Raw genomic sequence first — 22021 nt, forward strand, 5'->3', positions numbered from 1 at the left:
TTCCCGAATAAACCCCATAATCTGTGAGTTCTTTGTGGCCACTGCAGTGAATTATCGAACCCAGGAGAGAGGTGGTGGGTGCTTTGGGAGGAACAGTTGGTGAAAGGGCTGGAGGGAGGCAGCATGTCTGGCTTTGCAGGAATAGGCCTTGGATTACTGATAGTGATCCTGTCTTCCTCTGTGGGGTTAGAGGAGGTCAGGAGATGTGGCCTTCTTGCCTTTTTAGCACATGGGAAAGGAAGAGGAAAGGAGAGAGAGAAAGAAAGAGGAGAGAGAAACCAGAAAGCAAAAGTCCTAAGAAGTGGTTTGCACCAACCACTAAATCCAAATATGAAGAAATTGAAGATTTTTACCAACTTCTGTAGTCTGAAATTGACCAAACATGCAATCAAGATGTATTGATGATTACTAGTAACTGGAATATAAAAGTTGGAAACAAAGAGAAGCATCAGTAATTGGAAAATACGGCCTTGGTGTTAGAAATGACACTAGAGATCACATGATAGACTTTTGCAAGACCAATGACTTATTCATTGGAAATACCTTTCTCCAGCAACATAAACAGCAGCTCTACATTTGGACCTTGCCAGATGGAATATACGGGAAACAAATAGACTACATCTGTGGAAAGAAGTGAAGCTGAATATCATGGGTCAAAACAAGCCCAGGAGCTGACTGTGGAACAGACCATCAATAGCTCCTATATAAGTTCAAGCTGAAGCTGAAGAAAATTAAAACAAGTCCACGAGAGCCAAAATATGACCTTGAATATCTCCTACCTGAATTTAGAGATCATCTGAAGAACAGATCTGACACACTGAAGACCAATGACCGAAAACCAGACAAGCTGTGGAATGACATCAAGAATATCATACATGAAGAAAGAAAAAGGTCATTAAAAAAGACAACAGGACACAATGGCCCCTAGCTACCCTTCAGGTCTGGAACTGAACTCACTCCTGTGGCTTCCAGCCAAACAACAAACAAGAATATGGGTGAACATTTACATCAGGTAGATACACTCCTTGGAGTGATTGATCAATCATGAGAGAACAGAAGGGCAGTGTTTGCACAGGGAGATAGCTGGGGTAATGGGGAGGGGAGTGCATGGGAGGGAAGGACACAGGGAAGAGGTAACTACAGGGAGGAAATGGAAAGAGAGCTGTTACATTGTGGGGAATTGTCAATGTCATGAAACAAAATATTTATGAACTGCTGTATGGAAAATGAATTTCCTCTGTAAATTTTCACCCAAATCACAATAAAAATGTTTGAAAAAGAAGAAGAAAAGACAGGAAAGGAAGAAAAGAGCAAAATGGATGTCAGAAGAGACTTTGAAACTTGCTCTTGAATGGAGAGTAGCTAAAGCGAATGGAAGAAATTATGAAATAAAACAGCTAGCTGAACAGAAGATTTGAAAGAGTGGCTTGAGAAGACAATACACTATTACAATGAAATGTGCAAAGACCTGGAGTTAGAAAATCAAAAGAGAGGAATATGCTCAGCATTTGAAGAACATGCTCAGCACTTCTCGAACTGAAGAAAAACTTCAAGCCTCAAGTTGCAATACTGAAGGATTCTGTAGGCAAAATATTGAATGATGCAGGAAGCATCAAAAGAAGATGGAAGGAATACACAGAGTCACTGTACCAAAAAGAATTGGTTGATGTTCAACCATTTCAGGAGGTAGCATATGGTCAAGAATCAATGATACTAAAGAAAGAAGTCCAAGCTGCACGAAGGAATTGGTGAAAAACAAGTCTCCAGGAATTGATGCAGTACCCTTTGAGATGTTGGATACTGCATCAATTAGATACAAATAGATATAGCACTGTTATGCCAAGAAATCTGGAAGAGAGCTACCTGGCAAACCAACTGGAAGAAATTGATAGCTATGCCCATCCCAAAGAAAGGTGATCCAACAGAATGTGGATCTATCGAACAATATCATTAATATCATACACAAGTTAAATTTTGCTGAAAATAATTAAAAAATGGCTGCAGCAGAAGAATGACAGGGAACTTCCAGAAATTAAAGCTGGATTCAGAAGAGGATGTAGAATGAAGGATATCACTGATGTCAGATGGATCATTGCTGGAAACAAATAATACCAGAAAAAATGTTTACCTGTGTTTTAGGAGCTCTGGTAGCGTACTGCCTAAGGCATCTGACTGCTAACCAGAAGGCTGGTGGTTCAAACCCACCAGCCACTCCTCAGAAGGAAGGTTGGACAATCTACTTCCGTAGTGATAATGCCTCGGAAACCCAAGGAGGGGTCGCTATGAGTCAGATACGACTGGATAGCAGTAGGCTTGGTGTTTTATTGACTATGCAAAGGCATTCGACTGTGTGGATCATAACAAATTATGGATAATATTGAGAAGAATGGGAATTACAGAACACTTAATTGTGCTCCTGAGGAACTTGTACATAGACAAGGAGGCTGTCATTCGAACAGAACAAGGCGATACTGAATGGTTTAAAATCAGGAAGAGTATGCATCAGAGTTGTATCCTTTCACCATACTTATTCAATCTGTATGCTGAGAAAATAATCTGAGAAACTGGACTATATGAAGAAGAATGCAGCATCAGGATTGGAGGGAGAGTCATTAACAACCTGCGATATGCAGATGACACAAACTTGCTTGCTGAAAGTAAAGATGACTTGAAGCATTTACTGATGAAGATTAAAGACTTTAGTCTTCAGTATGAATTACACCTCAACATAAAGAAAACAAAAATCCTCACAACGGGACCAATAAGCAACATCGTGATAAATGGAGAAAAGATTGAAGTCATCAGGGATTTCATTTTACTGGGATCTACAATCAACACCCATGGAAGCAGCAGTCAAGAAATCAGACATTGTATTGCACTGGGAAAATCTGTTGCAAAAGATCTCTTTAAAGTACTAAGGAGCAAAGATGCCACCTTGAACACTGAAGTGCACCTAATCCAAGCCATGGTATTTTCATTCACTTCATATGTATGTGAAAGTTGAACAGTTGAATAAGGAAGACTGAAAAAGAGTTGATGCCTTTGAATTGTGGTGTTGGCAAAGAATACTGAAAATACCACAGACTGCCAGAAGAATGAACAAATCTGTCCTAAAGAAGTGCTCCTTAAAAGTGAGAATGGCTGGACTTCACCTCACCTACTTTGGTCATGTTGTCAGAAGGGACCAGTCCCCAGAGAAAGATGTCATGCTTGGTAAAGTAAATGGTCAGTGAAAAAGGGGAAGCTCCTCAATGAGATGGATTGATACACTGGCTCCAACAATGGGCTCAGGTATAGCAAGTATTGTGAGGATGGTGCTGGACTAGGCAGTGTTTTGTTCTATTGTACACAGGGTTGCTACAATTCAGAATCAACTTGATAGCACCTAACAACAACAGGTAGTGGGTTGCTGTTGCTGTTAGCTGCCATTGAGTGGGCCCCACTTGCTTGGTCTAATTGTACACCAGACACTGTTCTAGGCACTTTAGGTATGTTAGGTACTTTTACTCATTTAATCGTCACAATACACTTTGAAGGAGGTAGTAGTAGTATCGCCATTTTAATGACAGTAAACTATAACCCAAAGTCACAGTTAATAAGTGCAGACCTGGGATTTGAACCCAAGGAGTCTGGCTCCATAGACTATACTCTCAACCACTACACTGCTTTGTTTGTTCTTCATTTGTCCTTTCATCTCACTTTATGTCTATTTATGTTTATAATGTATTTTGCTGTGTTTGTTTCCTTTGGACTGGTTCGACCACGTTGCCATTCATTGCCGTCTGCCCTTGTTAACCAAGGAAGGCTCCTGGACTTTGCTATTTCATGGATGGTTATCTTCCTTTTCCCAGTGCTCATAATCATAGACACAATTCCACTTGAAAAATAAAAGATCTCAATAATTTGCCTGCCAGAAGGCTCTATTCCTACATAACTGCTTGCCTCCAAATGTGAGGCATTCAGCACTCCTCACTTCTATCCTCTTTCTCCCTTTAACCTCAAGAGACTTATCTGGAAGGATTTTACTTTCTTCATCTCTTGTTCTGCCCCCACCCCAACTAGGCTTTGCTAAAATAGCTTGATACTTCTAGCTGGGCTATAATTAGAATTTCATTTGCAGAATGTCTCTTTTATGTCAATAATCTTTTTTTACCCTTCTTTTTAGCACTTCTCTTATAGACCCAGGCATTGAACATCCATTGAAATGAAACTTTTTTTGTTGTTTTTTTTAAAGGATCGTCGATTACCTTTGCTGCTGCTTCTTTCCATTTTCCCCAATTCTGCAGTCTCTCTTCAGATTCATTTGAATTTTGGTTAGAGTCCTTTCTCTAGCATTTTCTTCAGGTAAGGTCCTTGTATGAAATCCCCTGAACCCCTGCATGTTGATATTCACCCTTCCTTCATACTGAATGGTAGACGATAAATTGATGGGTATAGCTGTTCCACAGGAGAAAGATGTGGCAGTCTGCTCCTGTACCTTTGTCCTACAGTGTCACTATGAGTTGGAGTCAACTTGATGGTACACAACACAATGGAATTCTTGGGTTAAAGGCCTTTCCTCTCAGTGGACTTCAAGGCTCCATGGTTACTGACAAGAAGTCTGATGCTTCTTCCTCTGTAAGTGACTATTTATTTATCTCTAGAAACTTGTAAGATTTTCTCTTCGTCTCTGGAGCTCAGGGATTTTATGATGATATGCCTAATTCTTTTAAGGGTTGTGCTTGTTCCTCTTCCCTCTGGGTTCTGGGTCCCTTCAGATATGATGCACTTGTCTCACTCACTCTGCTCACTGGAGTACCTTAAGTGGGTGGTCCTCAGTGTACCAGACGGAGCTTGTGAACTGGAGGTCCAGCCAACAAGAACACTGAGCCAATGCCTGGGTGAGGTGCCAGGAGGCAGCAGTCTCTCTGCATCCTGCTTTCCTAGCCCAGAGGCGGCAGCGATAGAGCCCACCTCTGCAACTCCTTCGTGCCTCTATGGGGACTAGGAGACTCTGACTCTTAAACCATGGGGTGCAGGACATCACTCATGGCTCCCAGCAGAGTCTCTGCTGGCTCCCCAGGCTGCCTGCCTGCCTATCCCAGTGTTCGGGAGGGTGGCATGGGAATTAGGGATTGAGTAGAAGCAGGTACGATAAACCTCCATCTTGCCATTACCTCTTGCACCAAGGTAAGGATTTCTTAAGAATAAATTCAACTCCATATTTATCTGCATATGTATCTATGCATTACCATTAATTTTATAAATGTGATGATTTTTGCTGTTCCAACATTTTGAGGTCCAATTTACAAATGAACAGGGAAGCATTATCACAATGTTTATGCTTACATTTTTATGCTTACATAAACAATTTTTGTGGTTTTTTCTCAACTTTCCTTTCTTCTTCTGTCCTTCCTTCTTTTTTTTTTTTTGAAAGTATAACACACATGCATAAGTACTATTTACATACAGCATTTCAGGATCTTCACACTTCCTAGTAAAATACAGAAATTAGGAATGTGAGCATTCTGTGTTTTCCTTCTGGGAAACTTGGTTGGGTTCACTATGGATAGAATGAACACTAACAGTAAAAAATATATTTCACTTAAAGGAATTTGGAACTACGAGTCCTATCTATTATTTGCTGTAGTCTCCAGTTTTTTCTGAATGAACCTGCTCTATTAAGAGGAATGCAAACTAGTTACAATCACCTGTGAATGACAAAACATTAGTCATCTGAACACGTCCTTACAAGGAAACTTCAGATCTGACTAATCGGGTTCTGATGCTCACCCACTGATGAAAAGGCACTTGGTAGCTTTCTCCCTCTTGTTGAGACTGGTAGAAAGTATTATTCCTTTTGTATATAATGCTTCAAACCTTTTTTTTTTTTTATAATAAGCATAAAACCTGTGGTTCTTTAACTTCTTGGGGATTCATAAGGATCACCGAGGTGGCTTGTAAAACACACAAATTCCTGGGCCACAGTCTCAGAAAATCAAAGCTAGGGAGTAGGGCCCAGGAGTCTGGATGCTCGGTGAACACCTCCAAGGTGGTCCACAGACCACACCTGGAGAAATACTACATTGGACTCCATAGAAATAATGAAGGCTAGCACCTATCTTATTTCATTTGGGTTGTTTCACAATAAATTTTTTTTTTTAATCATTAAGCAAAGAGAATGAACAACAATTCACAAAAAAGGAGCTGAAAATACTTAACCAGCACATTGTCTAAAAGGCTCCATCTTATCAGATTAGTAAGCAAAGAAACAGGAAATAAAAATCATACTATTTTCACCTATTAAAGAAGAAAATCTTTATTAAAATTATTATTTTAGAAAGCATATAAAAAACTGAAAAGGTACACCTGGCCCTTCCTGGTACAATGCTTCTGGAGAGTGATCCAGCAAAATATAAGAACAGGCTAAAAAATGCTCATAATCTTTGACTCTTTGACCCAGTAGCTCAAGTTCTTGACATTAATCTTAAGGAAAATAATAAGAAAAATGATGAAAATTTATGCACAAAATGTCTTCATAGTGATACATATAAGGAATCTTAGGATGTAGCCACAGTGTCTGTTGCTATGCAACCACTACAAAAAAAGGGGGGTGCTCCTGGAGGGCTTTTAAAGACAAGGGAAAAAGATGTATGATTTAATACTAAGCAAAAGAAAGAGTACAAAATAAATATACAACATGATTTTAGCTATGATATTAAGATGCTTAAAATAAAACTAGAATGTTAACATCTTTCTTATCTCTAAGGTGGGATTATGGTTGGTTCCTTGCTTATGTATTTTCCACAATGGGCATAAATTACTTTTATAATCAGGAAAAAAAAAGTTTCATTAAAATGCTTAGAAACAAGACAGAAAAGCCCACTTAACTTCAGAATTCTTATGCAGATGAATAAGGTATTGTATTACAAGTACTTTGAATAATACAGAAAAAAAATTACACCTGAACTTAACACAATATTCGTGTTACTGAAAAGTTATGTGAAAACGTAAGGTATTAGAGAGCTTACTATTTAAAGGAGCTCTATAATGAAGTCTTAGAAAAATAATCTCTCTGTAAAGCTGCTAAGTGTTCCCTAATTTGTCACGTTGTAACAATAGATCATCACAACCAGTTTATTTTAAAAAGTGGACACCTTGATTAGTAGTATCAGTAGGGTCTGCACTCATTAGAACAATCACACAAATGAGATCAAGAGGACAGCATTTACTCAGGGATAGAGCTAGAAAGGCAGGAAAGGATGGGAAGGAAGAATGAAGTGAAGGGGTGGGCGCAGGGAGGAAGTGGGAAGAATGTTGTTACATTGTGGGGATTGCAGTAAATGTCACAAAACAGAATGTGTACGGATTGTTGAATGGAAAACCAGTTTGCTCTGTAAACTTTCACTCAAATCACAATAAAAAACAAAAAGTGGACACCTTTAAGTATCAGTACATCTCCACTGTTGACAATTCAATTCAAAAAACATACTTTTCACTCACCTACTATGAGCTGTGTACCAAGCCTGCCTGTAGTAAGCTCAGTTACACCAGGACAGACTGCAGGGTGATAAGTACATGACCTGAGTCCACACAATAAACATGTTTCACACTAGCAAAGAAGGGGCAAGCAACCCTGAAAAGACCCTCCTTTCCAAAAGACAAGGTCTCTGGTTCCAACAGTTTTCACACATCTACTAACTGAAGGTTGGTGGTTCACACCTATCCTGCAAAACCACTGAAGAAAGGCCTGACAATCCGCTTCCATAAAGATTACAGCCAAGAAAACCCTATGGAGCTTAGGTCTACTCTGTAACACATGGGGTCTCTATACACTGGAATCAAGCCATTGAGAATAGGCTTGTTTTGTTTTTTGTTTTTTTTTTTCCCCAAAGACAGCATGGAATAGAGACACTCAGGAGCCCCATCATGCTGTATAATGCTGTTCATGCAAAGGTGATAATAACCCATGTTCTAGGACCTCCAAATCAGACATACTAGCGTTACCTAGGAATGACTATGGAAGAAACAGCTCTCCATGTTTCTCCTTATCAAACCTTTTTCCAGATTTGTGAGGATTTGGAAAGGAAAGTTTGACTCTGATATCATCTAGTGAAAGGCCCAACTACAGCCAAGCAGGGCATTCTTGGATAGTATCTTCCCATATGATATTGACTCCCAGTTTTTATCTCCACACTTGGACTTTAAACCCTCCTGCATTCCAGATTCATATATCAAATTCCCTTCAAAGCATTCCATCTGCTTATTTTATGAGCCCTAAAATTCACCAACTCTAAAACAGAAGTCTATCTAACTCCAACATCCAGGAAGTCCTGACAGCTCTACCTCCAAAATAAATCCAACATCTATCCACTTCTTCCCATCTCCCATGATTCCCTAATCCAAGCCACCATCACCTGTTTCCTGAACTGCAGCAGTAGCCCCCAAGCTCCCTGCTCCCATCCTTGCTCCCCTAATTCCCTCTCCACACAGTCTGTCAGAATGGTCTTTCTAAAACACAAATAAGTCTATATGCACCACAACAGCAAGGATTTTCATCTGTTTTATTCGCAAATATATCCCTGGGACCAAGAATGTGAATGAATTATTTAAATTCCTTTGCTTAAAACTAAATAATGCCTTCTAATTTCCAAACTCCAAACTGCTTATCAAAAACATCAAGGCTTATGATCTGGCCCCTTCCCTCCAGCTCGCAACACTCCATCCCCATTGGTCCTCTTTCTGCTCCTCAAACACACCAAGCCTCTTTCTGTTTATGGCCTTGGGATCTGCAGTTCCCTTTTCCTAAAATGTTCTCCACCCTGTGCAACTCTTCCCCTCCAAGCCACCTTGGTTTGGCTGGTCTCTTCCAGTCTCAATTCACATGTCACCCTACCCCCTTAGCATCCTTTCTAAAATAGCCCCACAATGGCTCTCCATCACATTATTTTATTGGCTTCAGAGTACTTAGTAGGCTTGCATAACCGTGGAATACTCCCTGTATACTCCCACCAGACTTGTATGCTTTGTATGCTTGGGTCACTACTTGTACCCCCAGGGCCTCTAATGATACCTAGCTCCCAGTGGGTAACTGAGTAATTAATCACTTAATTTAGCTCCATGTTCCAGGATCTAGAGTTCCATCTGAAAGTTCAGAAACCATCCCTAGCCAGTGCCTAGAAGTGAGCAGGTCTTCAAAAAGGGACTCAGACAAGCTAAAATGTATTGGAGACAGGGGCAAGACACCAGAATACAAAGTTTTAATCTAGATTGAACCACATCCATCAAAGGAACTGAATAAATACTCAAATTCCACTCAATTCACTGTCTTCTCCCCCTAGAGTCAAGCCACATGACAAACCAAGTCATGGTCAGAAGGTTGGCCTAGTGGTAGAGTTAAAACAAAATTAATTTAGATGATAATCACCAAAGTTCCTCTGCTGATATGCCTGTTCTGATGAGGCCATAACACTCAGCTGCGGGCTGCAATTAGCTTTTTAAGCAAAATGTATGAAGTCCATTAGCCAAGACGCTCATCACTAGGTAACACTGGGTACATGCTGAACCAAGTTCCTGTCTGTCCCTCTAGGTATGTGTTAACATCTTAGCCACACATTTGCTTTAATGTGCTAGTAAAGCCCAATTCTGCACTCATCTCTGAGTTGAGAAAATGCTGCAGTAGCCCATTTGGAAATTATTAAATTAGTGAATGTATAATCTATTTAAAGTATAATCTACTCAATTAGATGACAGCTTGATATAGTTTGCCATCACCCAACTAGGTCAAAGCCAACAATTCAAGCAAGTGGGACATTATAAAGCCTCAGCACATGGAAACCAGAAGGTCCTAACCAGCCAGGTGTGGACCCCATTGCCTGGTTTCCCAAAGGCCAGTGAGACACAGCTAAAGGTCTAAGACGACTTGGCAGGGTGGCCCAACCACTTCCCCAAGCCATCAAACTGGCCTGGAAAAGAATGCTTACCAACACAAAAAGGGCCATGGACTGCTTACCAGAACTTGACTTCCAGGGATTAATAACAGCCTAAACTAAAGACAGTATGGATAATTCAGACATATATAATTCATAGTTGACTACTTGACTACATTAACTCTTTTAAATTTATAATGATGATCATAATTTACGGAAAGTTTCTGAGAAATAAATAATTGATAACACACTCCACATCATAAGGCAAACTGTTAATGGACCCATTGGGTGGGGATGATTTAAAACAATAGATTCCTTCATTCAACATTTATCAAGCACCTACTGTGTACCAGTACCTAAGAGTCATCTATTTTGACATTGAAATCTGCTGACAGAATATGGGCAATACTTACAGGTTCCTGGAAGGGACAAGGACATTAGAGCTTTTGATTATGAAGCATTTAATGAGCTCCTACTTTGTCCTAGAAACTGTGGTAAATGCTAAAAATAGAAAACTCAGACTGACTTCTCCACCACTTTGACTGTCAGATTATCATACTGTGGTGGCTTGCATGTTGCTGGGATGTTGGAATCTATGCTACCAGTATTTCAAATACTATCAAGGTTGCCCATGCCACCAGGGATGCCACCAGGTTTCAGTGGGATTTCCAGACTAAGGCAGACCAGGAAAAAGGACCTGATGATCTACTTCTGAAAAAACTGGCCAGTGAAAACTTTACGAATAGGGGTGGAACACTGTCTGCTTTAGTGCTGGAAAGTCAGCCCATACGGTTAGAACTCACTGTTATACAGTCAATTTTGCCTCATAGCAACCCCTCCTTGGGTTTCTGAGGCAGTATTACTACAGAAGTAGATTGCCCTATCTTCCTTCTGAGGAGTGGCTGGTGGGTTTGAACCCCCAGCCTTCTGGCTAGCAGTCAAATGCCTTAGGCACTATGCCACCAGAGCTCCTGTAAGTTTAGAAAGCACTCAAAATACAACTAGGGAAGAGCTACCTCCTCAAATTAGAATCAACTTTTATAATGTGGATGGAGTAAAACTTTTTAGACCTTCATTTGCTGATGGAGCATGACTCAAAATAAGAAGAATCAGCTAGAAACATTCATTAATAATTGAAACATGAAATATACAAAATATAAATCCAGGAAAATTAGAAGTTGTCAAAATGCAATGGAACACATAAAGATCGATATCCTGGACTTTAGTGAGCTGAAATGGATTGGTACTGGCCATTCTGAATCACACAAACATATGGTCTACTATGCCAGGAATGACAAATTGAAGAAAAATGTCACCATATTAATTTCAAGATTTATCTTGATGTACAGCACTGTCAGTGATAGGATGATATCCATACCCCTACAAGGAGAACCATTTCATACAACTATCATTTAAATTTACACAACTACCATTAATGCCAAAGATGAAGAAATTATAGATTTTTACCAATTCTGCAGTCTGAAATTGATCAAACATGCAAGCAAGATGCATTGATAATTACTGATGATTGGAATGGGAAAGTTAGAAACAAAGAAATAGAACTGATAATTGGAAAATATGGCCTTGGTGATAGAAACAATGCCAGAGGTCACATGATAGAATTTTGCAAGACCAATGACTTACTCATTGCAAATACATAACTATACACATGGATAACACCAGCTGGATTACACAGGAAATCAAATTAACTACATCATTGGAAAGAATGATGGGAGATGCTCAATATCATCTGGCAGAACAAGGTCAGGGGCCAACTGCAGAACAGACCATCAATAGCTCTTATGCAAGTTCAAGTTAAAGCTGAAGAAAATTAAAACAAATCCACAGGAGTTAAAGTATGACCTTGAGACCACCTCAAGAACAAATTTGTTGCAATGAACATTAATTATCAAAGCAGATGAGTTGTCAGATGGCAAGAACATCATATGTGAAGAAAGCAAAAGGTCATTAAAAAAGACAGCAAAGAAAGAAAGGGCCAAAATGGGTATCAGAAGAGACTCTGAAATTTGCTCTTGAATGGATAGTAGCTAAAGTGAATGTAAAAAATGATAAAGTAAAAGAGCTGAAGCAAGGACTTCAAAGGGAAGCTCAAGAAGATAAAGTAAAGTATCATAACAAAATAGTCAAATACCTAGAGGTGAAAAACCAAAACGGAAGAACATTCTTGGCATTTCTCAAGCTGAAAGAACTGAAGAAAAAATTCCAGCCTCAAATTGGAATACTGAAGGATTCTATGGGCAAAAAAAAAATTGAATGACATGGGAAGCATCAAAAGAAGAACACAACAAAATGTTTTAAAAAAAAGAAAAAAGAAGAAGACGACGATGACAATGGAAGGAATATACAAAGTCATTGTACCAAAAAGAATTGGTTCATGTTCAACCATTTCAGGAGGTAGCATAGGATCAAGAGCTGATAATATTGAAAGAAGAAGTCCAAGCTTCACTGAAGCCAATGGTAAAAAAAATAAGACTCTAGGAATTGATGGCATACCAGTTGAGATGTTTCAATAAATGGATGCAACATTGGAAGCGCTCACTCATCCATGTCAAGAAATTTGGAAGACAGCTACCTGGCCAACCAACTGGAGGAGATCCACTTTGTGCCTATTCCAAAGAAAAGTGATCCAATAGAATGCAGAAATTATCCAACAATACCATTAAAATCACATGCAAGTAAAATTTTGCTGAAAATAATTCAAAAATGGTTGCCGCAGTACACATCCACAAGGAACTGCCAAAAATTCCTTCATCTCCCTGGGCTTTGGATGCTTCACTGAAAAGGATATAGTTTGCACAGATGATGTCTAAGGTCTCTTCTAGTCATTTTTGCACCCAGCAGTTCTGCAACTGGCTTTACCAGGAATCAGGCATTTATTCACTTAGTAAATTTTCCTGGCATTTTTTTGCTCCACACACTGTGCTGGAGAATGCAAAGATGAATAAGATAAAGATCCTCTTTTTTGAAGAGTTCACAATCCTCCAGGGGAAACAGACTTGTAAAGAAGTGATGTCAAGCCTACTTGGGAACTGCTGTCTTGGGAACTGCTATTAACAGAGGCACGTGCTGAGTGTTAAGGACACATTCCCCAAAAACCAAACTCACTGCCATTGAGTCAATTCTGACTCATTGCAACCCCCATTGGGTTTCCAAGGCTGTAAATCTTTACAGAAGCAGATTGCCTCATTTTTCTTCCATGGAAAGGCTGGTGGGACCAAACCACTGAACTTTTGGTCAGCAGCCAAATGCCTTAACCACTATACCACCAGAGCTCCTCAGGGATACATTAGGGAAAGGAAATTGGGAAAACGGAAGAAGTGGCAGGGATGGTTTTCTAGAATGAAGGAACTATTAAACAGCATTGAGGGCTAAGCTGAGGTTAGAAATTATATACTGTATTTAAAATGGTTTTGACTGTTAGATTAGTATATAAACCACCAGTTGCCATCCAGTCAATTCCAACTCATGGTGACCTGTATGTGTCAGAGTAGAACTGTGCTCCATAGAGTTTTCAGTGGCTGATTTTTTGGAAGTAGATCAACCAGGCCTTTCTTCTGAGTTGCCTCTGGTAGACATGAACCTCTAACCTTTCAGTTAGCAGCCCACTGAGTTAACCATTTGCACCACCCAGAGACTAGGACATGTTGTTGTTGTTGTTGTTGTTGTTATGTGTCATGGAGTCAGACCCGACTCATAATGACCCCTCTCCTTGGGTTTCTGAGGCGGTATTACTACGAAAGTAGATTGCCCAACTTTCCTTCCGAGGAATGGCTGGTGGACTACCAAAGGGAAAAACTTTCCCCAATTCCTGTGGTTGTGGGTAAAGCACTATCACCTCTTACGCTGACAGCAGAAATGAAGTCTAGGGTTTTCTAAAGGTAAAGGTACACTCTCTCCTATTACCTAAGGGGGAAGAGTAATGTCAGAATAGACTGGTGCCTGTCTCTAGTCTATCCTCCCACAGAGCAGAGGAAATCTAGGTAAGGACCCACAGGGAAACGCTGAGCACAGAAAGAATGGGGAGTCACACTATTTTGTATCAACAAACACAGGGGGGTTTGTGCCTTTTTATGACACAGTTGTTGCCATTAGTTGAGGGGATGGAAGCCTGAGAATCATTATCTATCCCAAATCCCTCTGTATATATGGGTACAGCAGGGCTATCAGCCCCCTAATACATCTCCAATCCTTTTCAAGATTAAACTCCTCACTAGAAGAAACTGTGCAGGGAGGAGTGGGGTCTATGAGAACTCACTGCACTTTCTGCACAGTTTTTTCTGTAAAACTAACACTGCTCTAGAAAATAAAGTATTTTAAAAATGGAAAAAACTGAAATCTTTAAGTTGGGGTTCTTTAATTTTGCAGAGTTGCTAACTTGGGGTTGTCAAGTTATTCAGTCTCTGAGATAAATGTGTTTTAGCACCCAAATATAAAACTGGGAAGATCGTTCTAAACATAGACACCACCTTCCAAACACAAGTAAATTACCTCGGCAATCTCTTAATCTTTCTATGGCCCTCCAGTGTCACTAGAGTTCTTTGCATGCAAGCAATTAAACCTGACTCTAGCTAACTCAGGAGAAAAAAGAAAAGAATTTCTTAGAAGGATATAGGGGAGAGGTGAACACAGTCAACAGGACAGCTGGAGATCCAGACAGCAAAGAAGAACACAAGGTCTTTCCCAGGACCCAGGTAGCAGAAGCACTGGCAGGTCTCCTGCAAAGAGGAGCAGTGGAGGTGCTCCAGCCATTCACAATCCTTGGATCACTCAGTTCAGGTTTCAAGAACCAAGGAGGGAGAGTTCAAGGCTCTTGGCTGGGTTATGAGCCCCAATCCTGTTTATCTAAAGACCTTATAAGACACTCTGATTAATAACCATTAAAATACAACTATTGGTCTCTTCTTATCCAGAACAAAAGAGAAAGAAGGAAATGAAAGACTCAGAGAAGAAAGGAGTCTACAAGACTAAAAGTCTACACGTACCATGGCCTCATCTTCCCTGAGACCAGAAGAACAGATGGTGCCAAGCTACCACTACCAACTGTTCTGATCAGGGCCACAATAGATAGACCCTGATAGAATAGGAGAAAAATGTAGAACAGAACACAAGATCTTAAAAAGTCCAGACTTAGTGGACTGGTTAAAAACTAAAGAACTCCCTGAGACTTGGCCTGAGACATTCTTTTGTGTGTGTGTGTGTGTGGTTTTTTGTTTGTTTTGTTTTGAACTTTTTATTGTGATTTGGGTAATATTTTACAGAGCAGATTCATTTTACAGTCAAGAGTTCATATACATGTTTTGTTTTGTGATACTAGTTATATTCCCCAAAGTATAACATCTCACCCTCCACTTCTTCTCTGTGGTTACCTTTTCCCTGTGTCCTTCTTGCCTATGCATTTGTGCCTTCCTATATTTCCTCCTGTGAAAATGCTACCCTTCTGATTTCACATGGTTGACTGTTTTAAGAAACGTATCTTTCTGGTGCAAGTGTACAGCTATTATTTGACTGAGAGTTAATGAGTTCAACTCCAGGCCCGAAGGGTGACTTGAGGCCATAGTCTTGGGAGTTTCACCAGTCTCTGTAAGACTAGAGCCTGGTGTGTTTTGTTTGTTTGTTGGTTTGCTTTTGAGTTTTGTTCTACATACTTCTCCCATTCTATACAAGCTCTCCAATTTTGATCTCTTTCCACGTGGTTGGCATTGGTAGCTAGTTCTTTTGGTCTCGAGGTCATATAGGTTGAGGTTCTTGTCCATTCATTAGTCCTTTAGACTACAGTTTCCATGTATCTTTGATTTTCTTCACTCCTCTTTGCTCCCATCAAATACAAGACCAATAGTTGCCACTCAGATGGCCATTTGCAAGCTTTTAAGACCCTAGTCACTACTCATCAAAGCAAGATGTAGAAAAATATTTTTATATACCATGTTGTACCAATTGAGGTTGATGTCCCCCACGACTATGGTCCACAGCCCATAGGCCTAGCAACCTACTCCCTCAAGGTGCTTATTTGTGGTTAAGAAGTTATCCTGACTTTGCCTTCTGTTATGCTTGATAATTTTTATTATCAATTTATAGCACATGCAAATACATGTGCATGAGTATTGTCATTAAACCTTAAATTGAAATTATCCCTCGAGGTCACCTTTTAGCTAATTAACAGATTGGCTCATAAAGGAAAGAATATCAGCCATGAGTAAGGAGTGCCTTTAAAAAATCATTAACATGAGACCAAATGGTCAAAAATTACTCTAAAGCAAATGTGAGAAAGCAAGGGGACATAGAGCATTGGAAATGATACAAACAGAATGAAATGAATGAGAACAATGACACATTGAGAAAAATGTAACAAATATCACCAAATCATTTGTATACAAATTATTCAATGGGCATCTAATTTGCTGTGTGAACTTTTACCTTAAATGCTATAAAATATTATTTAAAAAAAAAAAAAAAAGCCACCCTAGTCTATGTCCAATGGGAGAAAGATAAGTCCAAAAGGAAATAAAAATGCTGTGACCAAAAGAATTTAGAAAGAATGCTGAGCAGCCCTCCCTTACTGCACTCCCTTCCTAGCAAACACACAGTTATTTTCTTCACACGGTCCTTTTCTTTAAACATAAGAAGAAGAATAAACAGGTAAACTTAGAACCCTATGACAAATGCACTTCAACTAGGGCATGATTCTGAGTCAATCCCTGTCCTTAGCAAACATGCATGAGAATGTCAATAACCAGGTGGTAGCCCTAGACCAAAAGACACAAGGCAAGTGACAATTATCAAAAATGGAAATGAAATATACAAACGATAGCAGTAAGAGAGCTGGAGTAGCTACATTGATATCAAACAAAATAAGACTTTAAGCAAGAAATATCACTAGAGACAAGGGGACATTTTATAATGATAAAAAGGTCAATACATTAGGAAGATATTGAGGAGACCAGCTCCTGGCTAAACACCTATGAGTGATTTTTCAGACAATTACAAAGGCTTCGGAGGAAAGCTGCCCTCCCCAACCAGACGTGGGCAAAAGAACAGACATTTCAACAAAGAAGACACACAAACAGCTAATATGCAAATGAGAAGGTGCTCAATATCATTAGCTATTAGGGAAATGTGAAATAAAAGCATAATGAGATACCACTACACATCCACTGAAATGGTTATCAAAAAGGCCAGTAACACCAAGTATTGGCAAGGATTTAGAGAAACTGGTACCTTCAGACATTGCTGGTAAAACTGTAAAATGGCATAGCCATTTTGGAAAACTGTTTTGGCAGTGTTTGTAAATGGTTAAACATAAGCTTACCATGTTGTTGTCGTTGTTATGTGCCGTCGAGTCAGATCCGACTCATAGCGACCCCTCCTTGAGTTTCTGAGGCAGTATCACTATTGAAGTAGATTGCCCCATCTTCCTTCTGAGGAGTGGCTGGTGGGTTTGAACCGCCAGCCTTCTGGTTAGCAGTCAAGTGCCTTAGGCACTATGCTACCAGAGCCCCTTAAGCTTACCATAAGACCCAGCAATTCCACTCCTAGGAATTTACTCAAGAAATGAAGTGGAAACATATATCCACACAAAGATACATGCTGGAACATGCTGAGCCTCAAAAAGGTCATGTTAAGTGAAAGAAGTTAGATGCAAAAGACTTCATATTGTATGATTCCATTTATACGAATGCCCAGAAAAGACAAATTTATATAGACAAAGAGCAGAGTAGTGGTTGTCTAGGGCAGGGGTGGAAGCAGGGATTGACTACAAACTGGCCCGTGTAAATTTGGGGGGGACAAAAATGTTCTAACACTGAATTGTGTTGATGAAGACAAAATTCTATAAATTTACTAAAAATCATTAAACTGTACCCTTACAAAGGGTGAATTTTGTGGTATTTAAATTATACTGCAATAAAGCAGCTAAAAATATATATAAATTTGATAATGGAAAAAAAATTAGGTTTAATTTTAGAAAGCATAATTAAAATACAATCCTCATGGCTTAAAGGTTTTTCTTAATCTAGTTATATATTGTTTATTCACATATTTAAAAGTTACATGTGAAGGATATTAGCGTTTTGCAGTGATGGAAGCACAGGCCCTAAATGATCTTACATTTTCTGAGCTAAACTGCATGGGCCCCGTGATTGCTCAATAAACAACAGTAAATTTAAAATTCAATAAATGCTAAAAATAGAAAATACTGGTCTTTTATTGGACCCATTTCAGAGAAAAACAGAGCAATGAAAGAAGAGACTGAGAAGCAATTCAAATACTAGTTTGTTTGAATAATAAACTGTGTTACAAATAATCATTATGGCCCAGAAATATTTATTCTAAAGCAGCAAAGGCTGACCTAGTAATTGATTTAATAGCTGTCTTCAAAGATAAGAACTTTCACAATGAAAGGTTTCACAAGGAAACTCTCACTTGTTTGCTTCTCTATTGAGAACCAAACAAAACAAAGTGGATTTAGTAACCAACAAGGTAAATTTAGATTAAATATAAATAACACCGACAGTAACTGCCATCAAATACTGGAATAAACTTAACAAGGATATTTGTCCAAGCTGTTTCCTTGGTGATTATTAAGAATAGAAAAGACAGATAGCTTTGGTCTAAATCCATTGCTGCCTTAGAGGTGGGACTCAGACTTGGTGACCTCCAGATGTGGCTCAAGGTTGTGGAAAGGGAGGCAATGTACTTGACCCCCACACCTTACCTCGATGTCCCGATTAAGCTGTTTCACTATGGCAGTTATGTTCCTGATGTGCTCCTCCAGGAACAGCCTGGCCAAGCGGTCACCTCCCCCCTTGTTTTGCATCTTCTGCAAACTGCTGACGATGTCGTCTTTGATGCGGAAGGCGTGCTCCACAAGGGCAGCAGTGGTTTTCTCGTGGCAGAGGATCCTATCTTCAAGTTGCTCCACTAGACTTATGGAAGAGTAGGGTGCCATGGTCAGAGACTGGCTGTGTCGGGGCATGGTTCTAACTCGCCTGCGGAAAAGAATCACATTATGAGAGTTGCTCATTGTGGGGGAAATGTTAAAGTCAGATTCAAGTCTTTCCAGAGAAGATAATACAAATTATCTATCCCTATAAGCTAAATGGGTTTCAGCCCAAAAGAGTTTTTTGTTCAGGACCCAGGCAACATCTGTAAACAATCATACCCAGAGACTTCCAAGAACAGAAGGCTGTCAGAATTCAGCACACCTAAATGCTTTCCCAGTAAAGGCTGTGTTTTCAAGATCAAGCTTATTAACATGGTCTCCTGACAAGCCCTCCTTCTCCTCCCTCCCTCTAAAGCAGTAGTTACAAACTCAAACGCCTACAGGGGTCAGGCAGGTGGCATAAATGAGTGAAGCACATGAGTATGATGTAATAGGGAATGGTGGGGACTTTGGAGACCTGGAAAGGGTGCTCCCCAGCTAAAAACAACCACAATTCAGCTCCACTCATGGGTGACCATCGGGAAATACAGATCAATTTTTCCAGATCTTCTGATATTTCAAGCAAAGCTGGGAAATCCAGACTTGTATGTGAAATCACCTGATTTTTAAATGTTGACAACACATTTCAAAAGTAGTTAAGATCATGCAGGCCAAGTAATATACTTCTGTGAGTCAATTTTGGTCTGTGGACTCCCAATTTGAAACTTCTGATTTAAAAGGGTTAGTAGCAGTGAGTTTGGTTTTGGTTAAGGATTATTAGCCTCTAGGCCTCCAGTTATATTTTACCATTAATGGAAGTACAATTCTACTGCAGGGCTCAGTGAACTCTTCACCTCTCAGGCTCATTGAGTGGTCCACAGCATCCTACAAATTACAAGCTGGGAGAAAGGACACACTACTTCTCTTGCCCTTGAACAAAACCATTCTTGAATAATATAACAGCCACAAGGATCCTTTATAATAACCATCACACCCACTAGCAGCCCTCATGGGATTGGTGGAAAGGAAAAGTATACCTTAGATGCATATTTTCCATATATTATACCTTTCCTCGGTGACAAGAAAAGGAAATACAGTGCTCCGTTGGGCCATTTTCTTTTTAATAATTCACATCTGTTGGGAAAAAATAAGCATTAAATTATTTAACAGTTTTTATCTAGAACTTAAATGACCTTGAAGGCATATAATTAAGTTATTAAGTGAATGGTAAGTTACGTAGACACACTGATCAGTTATATTATTAAATGCTTTACACCATATATATTAAATAAACAGCAAACATTTCCAAATAAGGAGAAAAGAATAGAGCAAAATCACAATGTTTATGAAATCAATACTGCTAAGTCTTACTAGACAGATCAGTAAAAACAACAAAAAAAATGCAACCATCACCGTGGAGTCCGAACCAGGTCAGAGCAACCCCTCCTTGGGTTTCTGAGGCAGTATCACTTTGGAAGTAGATTGCCCTATTAACTGGAGTTTCCTGAAGTTTCTTGATTCCCATGTCTACATCTCAAACTTGATAAACCAACAAGATAATCTTGTTTAGCAGCTTCATTCAATCTTATACTTCTCTTAAAAATGTGTAGAAAACTACCTTAAGTAAATTTGATCACTACAAATTCAGTAAATTACGCAGCGAATTAAGAGCACATATTTCTAAATTAATCTTAAATAAAACAATGCACGTTCAATGTGATCTGAGGGAAAGCTGTCTGTCTACTAAGAGAATGAGAATGATATTCATTAAAACTTTATTACAAGATATAATCATTCATATTACATCTTGCATCTAAGGAATATTTGATCATCACAACTGATTATAAATCTGAACAAAACCACAGGGTTTTGAAAATATTTCATTACAAAAGTTTCTCATCACTGTTGTTAATTGCCTTGAAACAATGAATGCCTAGTAACTGCAATCTGATTGGTAATTAGTTCTCATTTGGATGTTGTATTCAGAATACATTTTTGATTGAAACCATTGTTTTGGCATCATCTCTCCAGTGTTTTATTTTTAGAGCTTCAAAGTGTGAACATTTCACTTTCCTAGACAAAGAACTTTAGATCTCAAACAAATTACATTTAAGAAAAAAAGTAAATCACGCCAAACAAGCCATGATGCACAAGGAGTTCTTAAGTATTTAAGCTAACATTCCTGCCATTTAGACTAAAACTTAAGCTAAGGGGAAATGCTATTATTTGGAATTATAAGCAACTCAAATCCACTGCCACCAAGTCGATTCCAACTCATCGAGACCCTACAGGACAGAGAAGAAATGCCCCAAAGGGTTTCCAAAGCTGTAAATCTTTACAGAAGCAGTGCCAACAGAGCTCCTATCTAGAATTAGAATCTTAAAAATTTTTAATTGTACAACACCTTAGTTGAGATATTAATTACAAAACAGCTCAAATTAAGAAACGTAAGTGCTCCACGACTAACTGAAAAGATTGACAGTTCAAATACACAGATGTGCCTCCGAATAAAAACCTGGTGACCTGCCTCCCAAAGGTCACAGCCCTGAAAACTCTTTGGAGCACTGTTCCACTCTGCACATGTGAGGTTGCCAGGAGTTAAAACTGACTAGACAGTAACTTTTTTTTGTTTTTCTTGGCTTGTTTTTATTAATTTAATTAACTTTGTTGTCATTGCTGTTGAAAATATACACAGCAAAACATATAGCCCATTTCAACAGTTTCTGCATGTACAATTCAGTGACACTGATAAAGTCTTCAAGTCGTCCATCCATCCTCACCCACCTTCTCTGAGTTGTTCCTCCTCCATCAGATAAACTCACTATCCCCCAAGGTTCTTATCTAATCTTTTGAGTTGCTTTTGTCAATTTGATCCCATATAAGTTTGTTTTATTTTTATTATGTAGTCAAGTAACCTGAATAGGTAGGACAAAAATCTTCTCACAGCCCACAAAGGAAGGCAGACATCTAAACCAACCATAAAACAATGGGATAAGTGGCTAACAGTATGAACAAAAACACATGGGGAGAACAAAAGGAAAAGGGCTAATTTTTCCTGGATAGCAGCTAGATCAGGGAAGAAATTAAGTGACTTTAAATGAATTAGAATTTCTGAAAGTAGAGAATAAAGAATTACTCATCTCTCTCGACACTCCAATCCTACCTCTAGTTCCTT

General features: G+C 39.1%; 1 protein-coding gene across 1 annotated transcript in view; it reads right to left on the bottom strand.

The window, feature by feature from the left end:
* FAM81A (family with sequence similarity 81 member A) overlaps positions 1-19903 on the bottom strand; it is a 73740-nt gene extending 53837 nt beyond the window's left edge. Inside the window, exons 1-2 of the mRNA XM_007958342.2 lie at positions 19884-19903; positions 18640-18913 (exon numbers count right to left, since the gene is read on the bottom strand). Coding sequence (XP_007956533.1) covers positions 18640-18913; positions 19884-19903 — 294 coding nt within the window. The remainder of the gene's footprint in view (positions 1-18639; positions 18914-19883) is intronic.
* Between the last annotated feature and the right edge of the window lie 2118 nt (positions 19904-22021).

The sequence above is a fragment of the Orycteropus afer genome, unplaced genomic scaffold (assembly GCF_000298275.1).
Source record: "Orycteropus afer afer isolate SDZICR_OR568_19922 unplaced genomic scaffold, OryAfe1.0 scaffold00015, whole genome shotgun sequence".
In the NCBI taxonomy this organism is placed as follows: Eukaryota; Metazoa; Chordata; class Mammalia; order Tubulidentata; family Orycteropodidae; genus Orycteropus; species Orycteropus afer.